The sequence below is a fragment of the Poecilia reticulata genome, linkage group LG23 (genome assembly GCF_000633615.1).
Source record: "Poecilia reticulata strain Guanapo linkage group LG23, Guppy_female_1.0+MT, whole genome shotgun sequence".
NCBI classification, from domain to species: Eukaryota; Metazoa; Chordata; class Actinopteri; order Cyprinodontiformes; family Poeciliidae; genus Poecilia; species Poecilia reticulata.
Genome location: NC_024353.1, coordinates 63,701 through 71,522, shown reverse-complemented (window position 1 = coordinate 71,522; position 7,822 = coordinate 63,701). Strand labels below are relative to the sequence as shown.

Sequence of the window (7,822 nt, the reverse complement as noted above, 5' to 3'; positions counted from 1 at the left end):
TGGGACTACACCAGTGCGGACTGGGACTACACCAGTGCGGATTGGGACTACACCAGTGCGGTATGGGACTACACCAGTGCGGATTGGGACTACACCAGTGCGGTATGGGACTACACCAATGCGGATTGGGACTACACCAGTGCGGTATGGGACTACACCAGTGCGGTATGGGACTACACCAGAGTGGACTGGGACTACACCAGTGCAGTCTGGGACTACACCAGTGCGGACTGGGACTACACCAGTGCGGACTGGGACTGCACCAGTCCGGACTGGGACTGCACCAGTGTTAACTGGGACTACACCAGTGCGGTATGGGACTGCACCAGTGTTAACTGGGACCACACCAGTGCGGTTTGGCCTCTGCCACATTTTGGAGCGTAAAGGACGGACCAGAGAGGAGGAGGAACATCAGAAGGACTTTTTGGGTGATGAAGGTTTGCAGGTGTAACTTCTGGCCGTGTAGAGAGTTCGGGTTTTGGTTCTCTGGGTTCTTGCGGAGCGTCGCCATGTTCCATCAGGAAATCCACGCATGATGTTTTCGCCCAGATTAATAATCCGGCGTTTGGTTAGAAGAGACGATCAGATTCTGAAATAAAATCAGTGTCTCCAACCTGATGGAGTCGGACGACGGCGTGCTTCTCCTCCTGTAGACCGGATCCAGGAACAGGGTCGACCTCTGGACACACAGACGTCCGGCTGTCAGACAGCCGACCGACACAGAACCAGACTGACCTCTGAGTCCGGACCCACGATGACGAAGCTGTTCCAGCAGCTCTGCAGGTGGAGGTACAGGGTGGAGGTCTGAGAAACCACGTAAAGGTGCAGCTCGGCGTCCCTCTCTTCCCCGAAGTCCGCTCGGTCCCGCCTCAGCAGCCGGGTCAGGACGGAGCCGATCCTCCGGGTCACCTGGAACCGCCACGAGGGACACCACGCTCAGAACGCCGTGACCTCTGACCCTGCCGTTTAAATCGACCCGTTTTTCAGTGGCACCAGGTATTTAGAAGAGAAACAGGCCCGCAGCATCACAGAACCTCCGCTGTGCACAACAGTGGGAATGAGGTCCGCTTAGGAAGGAAGGAAGAAACTAAGGAGATAAGGAAGGATGAAAGGAAAGACGAGAAGGACAGAAGGAGCAAAGGAAACACGGGAGGAACCAAGGAGAGAAGGAAGGACGGAGTGTTTATCCTGCAGAGCCGGGAATGAATCTGGAATTGTTCTAAACTTTTCCAGACCTGGAAAATCCTGAAATCAATCCCAGGTTTTTCCAGACTTAACCCTTTATTTCCTCACTTTCCTTCCTCACTTATTTGAATGGTATGTTCTCCTTTCTTTCCCATTTTAAATAATTTCCCTCCTTGTCATTTCTTATCTCCAACCCTGATAATTAGTGTGAATCTGAAGGAAGTTTTAGCTTTTGGAAGCCGCCCTCACCTGGCGGCTCTCGGCTGTTTTCAGGCTTTCCTCTGGCGGCGATGAAGGAGGCGAGGGAGGAAGAGGATGAGGAAGAGGGATCCTGGGGAGGCCCAGCGTCTCCGGGTCGGGGCAGGAGGCAGAGCGGCTCGTCTTCATCACCGGCTGGAGCTCCTCTTTCTTCCACCAGCTGAAAAACAGAGATGACAACGCAGCACTGTAAAAATTTAATCTGGAGTTAAGTTTAAAATGCCCTCAGTAACTACTGGAGATATCAAACATATATCTTCATTACAGCCATGGTGGCCATCTTGAAGAGATTTCTATTGGCCTAATTATGTCTGATTTGACACAAAAACATTCATCTATGATAAAATAACTGTTCTTGAAGAAGGTCGGCCATCTTGAATCTTTTTAAATCTGTATATTCAGTTTTCTCCTGCTCCGCTGGTGGATGTCATCGTTTTAAACCCGGAACGTTTCTGCTGCTGTTTGTCCTCGTTTTGTTCTGAACTCCTGAAGGATGGAGCTTTTTAACGGATGTGTTTAATGACGTCCCAGTGGAGGAGCAGCACATGGACACATTTACGCTCTGTGCTGTTTACATCAGCCTCCTTTGAGGCCTCCAGGCAGCCATTCAGAGGCCGTGACAGTAAATCCTCCTTTCCTCGCCTCGTTACCGTCGACACGCCGTTTCCTGACAGAAACTCGGAGGAATTAGCAGAGCGGTACAATCCCAGGGGGCTGCAGCAAAAACAGCAGAGCTGCTGCAGGATGAGACTTAAATCTGGATTAAAGGTTTAATTCAACACATTTCTGTCTCACTAGCAAGTTTTATTTTATTGGATTTGGTAGCAGTGGTGGGTTTCGCTAACTAAAAGGTTATTACTGCTAACCCTAAACACTAGTTCAGTTTATGCTATACCAAAATATTAAGCTAATGCTAACCAGCATAGCATTTAGCAGAAGCTAAATATGGCTGCTGCTGATTCCTAAACATTGAGCAGAAACAAGTGAAAAGTAAAATCTTTAAAGTAGAAAATAAAAACTAACAGTGAGAATTATAAAAAACAATAATGCATTTAATTTGAAAAAAGATTTAAAATACAATAAATACTTTTCATTGTTTTGATAACAGATCAACATTGGATAGTGTGGAGGAAAATCTCAAACTGGTAACCTTATCGGCCAGGAAGGCAACAAAATGAAAGTCAGTACAAACTCCTAACATGGTAGAAATTCAAGCAGGTGTGTGCTCACCTGTCTGCAGGATATCCTGTGAGGGAGGCAGAGAAACGGTGAGGTTAGGATTACAGGTAAAGATTTCCGAACGGAGGAAAGCAACACCGGCATCTCGGTTTTCCTCGGATCAGATCACAGATTGTTCCACTAGAAGTTTTGGCTTTAATGAATCTGTGTTTAACTCTCAGCTTAGCTTTCTCTTTTTGCACCACGAGCACATCATCAGGATTCGGGCATTGTTCTGCTCCGGGTGCTAGCATTAGCTTTACAGCTAAAACTAATATTTAGCTAATATTTTGATATAAAAGCTAAACTTCACAGACTGAATAAACCAAAGTCAAAGTCATGCTAGTGAATCATTTATACTACTCACAACATTTTAGCTAACATTAGCATTTTAGCTCATTTTACCTTACTGTTAGCATATTTTAAGGCTTATTTAAAAGTCAGTCAACATGCTAGTAATAGCATTTTAGCTCATTTTAGCTTAGACACTAATCATGAGTCATGAAAACAAATTTATCTGCACCTTTTAAGCCGTGTGTTCTGATTGGACAGTGGCTGGCTCTGCGAGAGGGCGGGGCCACAGGAGGAAGCCTCGCCCTCTTCTCCCTCTGTAACCAATCATGTTCCTTCTCTGCAGGCCTTTCTGGGATGTAGGTGATCCGTATGTGCTGACAGCGCTCCCTGTCCTTTGAACTGAGGAAATCTGGGAGGTCGTTCACCTGCACAGGTAAAACAGGAAGTTCAGCACTAAGTCGGGAATATTTGACAGAAATATTAAGAAACTTTTCAATTTTTTCATTGCAAATTTGTCTTGATTTATGGACAAAACATGAAAGCAATTGAAATCTCAGAATAAATTTCTGAAATTCCTTTATTCTTGTTTTATTTATAGAATAAAAAGGACCTCTCCTCTCAGGTTTCCCTGTCTGTGAATCCTTAAAGTTTTAAACTTTAAGGCCTTAAAATGTCTTAAATTTGTTTAAAATGTAAGTTAGCCTTTAATCTTATTCTCAGGTCTTAAATTACCATTTTAGACTTTTTAATCTGTTAAGATTCAAACTTTTTCGTCAAGGTTTGAGTCAAACAACTTCACTGCTTTTGTGACTCCAGACGGCTAAAGCTACAACTAGCTAGCTTTTTGTGTTTGCTTCTATGAGAATATAGGTCTTAATAATGGTTTAAAAATGTTAAAATTGATAAATTAATTAAACTAAGGTTGTTAAAGATTGCTGTAACAGAAATTACATAATCTTCAGGTTAATTGTGTAGGAATTATGCACAAACTTGATGATTACATTCACTTATATGTTGAAAATCAGCTACGTTTTCCTGAGCTCGGTGAATTTTCAACATCTTTCCACCCTGCAGAGGCAGAGAGACGGAAACGGGAGCCACGTGTTTATTTATTCAGGGAGTTTCACTAACGGAGATGGTCCAGGTGAGCAGCTGCAGCCATGATGATGATGTCATGATGTCAGAGGTCGACTCCAGCAGTAATCCGTCACGTTAGCACAGACGGGATTATGCTAAGCGTCTGACATAACAAGCTGTGGGAATCACAGATTGAGCTGCCGGCTTTCTTTAAGTTGTGTTGTACTAACAGCTCCTGCAGTGGGTCCATCTGTTTAAAAATAATCTACGCTCAGCGGCTCGAATCGCATAATCAGCTTCTAGTTGGAGTCTGAGAATAGATTTATTTTTAGACCTGTTTGATTACATTGATTGAAATGTTTTTGATGTGGGTTTAATTGTAATCCCAACTTTATCTCTAAATTAAATGGGTTGCAGGACTTAAAATAAACCAGGAATTGGAAAAATTAAACCACAGTTAGCTAAAAGAAGCTAACTACCGCTTGATGTGGCTAATGCCAGAAAATGCAAAATTTCAGAACCTCGTTCCAACTATAAACCTCGATTTGTGAACTTTGGATCAGTTTGAATGCATATGTGAACGCCAAGTGGACCAAAGACCGCTCCAAAAGCAGGAAGTGGACTACAGCGCAGGGCATTCTGGGTAAATACAACCTAAAGAAACACACTAACCTAATGCTAGCAGGAGAAATGGCTCATGGTCTTCCAGGGCACTCTGTGTTTGTTTATATTTTGTGACAAAGGAAGTCAAACTCAGTGTTTTCAGAGGTTCTAGTGTCGTTTCCTTTAGTGGTTCTTGGCGCAGCGCCCCCACAGGCCAGGAGGGGAACAGGTTTCTCAAAGAGTTTGGTTTGTGAACGAGAAACACAGCAGCTGAAAATAAAACAAATGTTGCCTCTTTGGTTCACCAATCGAAACGACTGGATTGTCATCACTTCTCCTCACTTTCGTCTCTTACTACTCTGCAGTTTTCATTATTTGCATTATTTCAAATGTTAACTTAATCTTTTGTCTTCTCCAAACCTCCAGTTGGGTATTTCAGAGGCCGCTTGTACTGAGTCCGGTTCTGGTTCTGCTGGAGGTTTTTTCCTGTTAACGGGGAGTTTTTCCTCTCCACTGTCGCCCCTGCTGGTGCAATTCAACGACTCAATGCAATCTGCTGAGTTTTCTGATAACTAGGATCCATTGGAATGTATGGATGATTGAATTGAAATTATTTTTTTAAGTGCTTCCAGACGACGTTCTTTGTCGTTTTATTGTTTTAAATTCAATAAAGAACTGAATTTAGACTTAAGCTTTAGAAACATGTTTCTCTTGAACTTCATCCAAAGATTTTGTGCCAGGTCCAATTTAATTTGAGAGAAAAACACAAACCATGATGCTGCCACCACCATGCATACAGTGTGAAGTTATTCACGTTGAAGTTGGGGACATGATCGTTGTGCGACGGCGTGTTGGGGCCATAAAGAAAGGAGAAAAATGAGGAGGAGTACATTTCCACCCAAAACATTCAGAAATTTTGAGATTCATCTCAGGAATTTTCAAAAAAAAAAATTTTTTTTTTGAATATTTCTGAGTTTCAAAAGTAAAATATTTGCAATAAAAAACTCGAAAATTGTGAGATTCATCTCAGAATTTTTTACAAAAACAAAAGGAAATATCTGAGCTAAAGAGTCTAAAATTTATCAGAAAAAACATAATTTTTGATATTAATGTCATTTCTAGAAAAAAACTTGGAAATTTTCCGAAACTGAAAACATTTTCAACTTTTGGAAATTTTATCAGTTTTAAAAGTAAAAGATATCCAAAATGTTCATGTTTTTTTAAATGTTAAATTAATCTAAAAAAGATTCTCACAAATTTTGTGATTTTTTTTTTTAACTAAAAAAATTGTTCTCAAAATTTGAGTTTATAGAAAATTTTTCAACTTTTGAAACTCAGAAATGTTTAAGATTTTCCTAAAATATTTCAGAGCTTAATCTAAAAATTTTGGAGGTGTTTGGCAGAAATTTACTCTTTTTTTACACCTTTGTTTTTTTTTCCTGTTGTCAACATGAACCTGGAATTTGAGGTGAACTAAAAGGTAAAAAGTTATTTTTTCTTCTGTATTTTATTTATTTTAATAAAATTTCTGCCTCCCACCTGATTTGTTGGTTTAACTTAAAGATAAATTTCAACAATGAAAACAGTTTTTTCCTCTTTTTTTTTTCTTTTCAGTTTTAAACTCACCAGCTCGATGTCGCGCACGCGCTCTAGGCTCACGGCGGCGGTCAGCGCGCGCGGCGGGAACTCCGTCAGGTACACGCGCTCGTCACTCAGAACCGCGTACATGTAGACCTTGTTGATGACGTCAGAGACCACCACGCACGGTTCGTGGGTTCGGATCCGCTCGTACAGAGCCGGCTCCGTGTTCCGCTTCAGGAACGAGTCCAGCCGGGCGTTCCGGCGGGGCAGGAGCGGCAGGAGGTCGGATCGACTCCGAGCCATGACCCGGGGCGCTACTTTCTGCAGCGGATGGAGACGGGATGCGGTTCGGTTCCACCGTCCATCGCTTCGGTTCGTGTTTTACTACTGAAGCAGGCAGCGGGTCCAGGCAGGTTATGAACCGCGAACAGGGCGCACTGCTTTCTGATTGGTCCGCTTGTTTCCCTAGAGCGCTGCTGATTGGCTGAAAGATAAACCTCTATATAATGGAGTTTAATGCGGTTTTTTATAAAACAAAAAGTTTATAGATGATCTTTTACTCATTTAGATTCACGTACATATATAATATTGACTTGTTTCTGCAGATTTGAATACATTTGACATTTATTTCATATTCGTTTCATCTGCTGTTAATAATAATGAAAAAATATTTAAAAATTGATGTTAGAATTTAATAATTTGTTTTAACAAATGACAAATCGTGGATATTTTGTTTTGCGTTCCACAATAAAACTAACTAATATTTAATTTAATGGTTTAATTACATATTACTGTAACAAATTGAAATGTTAAATTAACTATCTTAAATTGTAAGATTATATGTGGATAAATTCGGGAATAATTTTAGAATTTTTTCTTTATTTCATAAATAGCCTGAGTGATATTATTATTTCCCTGATTTTTGTTATTTTTTCCTTTCCAGGAAGAATTTTTCCCAAAGAAAACAAATAAAGATTCTTGTTTCATATTCATAAAGTATTTTTCTTTCATTGCTGCAGCACATAATGTAAATTTAATCCCCTAATCCAGAATAACTGGTCTTGACTGCTGCTCCTGTTTCAGTGTAATTGATCTGTGGAGTTCCTGTTGTCTCACAGGAAATAAGTAAAGTCAGTGCATAAATAATTCATAATAGCTTCTAACATGTAACATTCCAGTTTTATTTAGAAATACGTGATACAAAAATATTTCCACATTATTTATTTATTGCATCTTACATTTTTTGACGCTCGATATAGTTTTATTAAACCTCCAAAAAACAAAAAGTTTTCTAATTTTTTTATTTATTTTCATGTTGTTTCGCCTTACTGCCGCTAGAGGGCATCAGAATGCAGTTAATGTCAAACAATTTATTTTAATATGCGAAACCCACGAATTATTTCCGATATTTTTCTGAGTTTATCCTCTTAATATGTTACGTAGAATTTTCTAGATTAATTTGAACTTGATAAATGTTAAGAAAAAAAAAGCCTGAGGTTTTCTTAAGAGGATTTAAATAAACGCTGTGAGTGAAAAGATGAACAGATCTTTTCTGTTCATCTGTCATGGTGTCACATGGACACAGATGAAGGCTGTTGTTGTTTCA

General features: G+C 40.5%; 1 protein-coding gene and 1 long non-coding RNA gene across 4 annotated transcripts in view; one reads left to right on the top strand and one right to left on the bottom strand.

Moving 5' to 3' along the window:
* Window positions 1-5,495, top strand: part of LOC103459079 (uncharacterized) — a 9,096-nt gene extending 3,601 nt beyond the window's left edge. The window contains exons 2-4 of one of the 2 annotated variants that reach the window (XR_532667.2): window positions 3,299-3,388; window positions 4,030-4,099; window positions 5,062-5,495. This is a non-coding gene — a long non-coding RNA (uncharacterized LOC103459079). Of the gene's footprint in view, window positions 1-3,298; window positions 3,389-4,029 lie in introns of both variants that reach the window. The other variant, XR_532666.2, reaches the window with a different exon arrangement.
* lg23h12orf56 (linkage group 23 C12orf56 homolog) overlaps window positions 1-6,764 on the bottom strand; it is an 11,626-nt gene extending 4,862 nt beyond the window's left edge. Inside the window, exons 1-6 of one of the 2 annotated variants that reach the window (XM_017302812.1) lie at window positions 6,262-6,764; window positions 3,185-3,380; window positions 2,674-2,689; window positions 1,435-1,603; window positions 754-909; window positions 615-679 (exon numbers count right to left, since the gene is read on the bottom strand). In XM_017302812.1, the coding sequence (XP_017158301.1) occupies window positions 615-679; window positions 754-909; window positions 1,435-1,603; window positions 2,674-2,689; window positions 3,185-3,380; window positions 6,262-6,519 (860 nt within the window). In that variant the 5' untranslated portion in view covers window positions 6,520-6,764. The remainder of the gene's footprint in view (window positions 1-614; window positions 680-753; window positions 910-1,434; window positions 1,604-2,673; window positions 2,690-3,184; window positions 3,381-6,261) is intronic. The other variant, XM_008400311.2, reaches the window with a different exon arrangement.
* Between the last annotated feature and the right edge of the window lie 1,058 nt (window positions 6,765-7,822).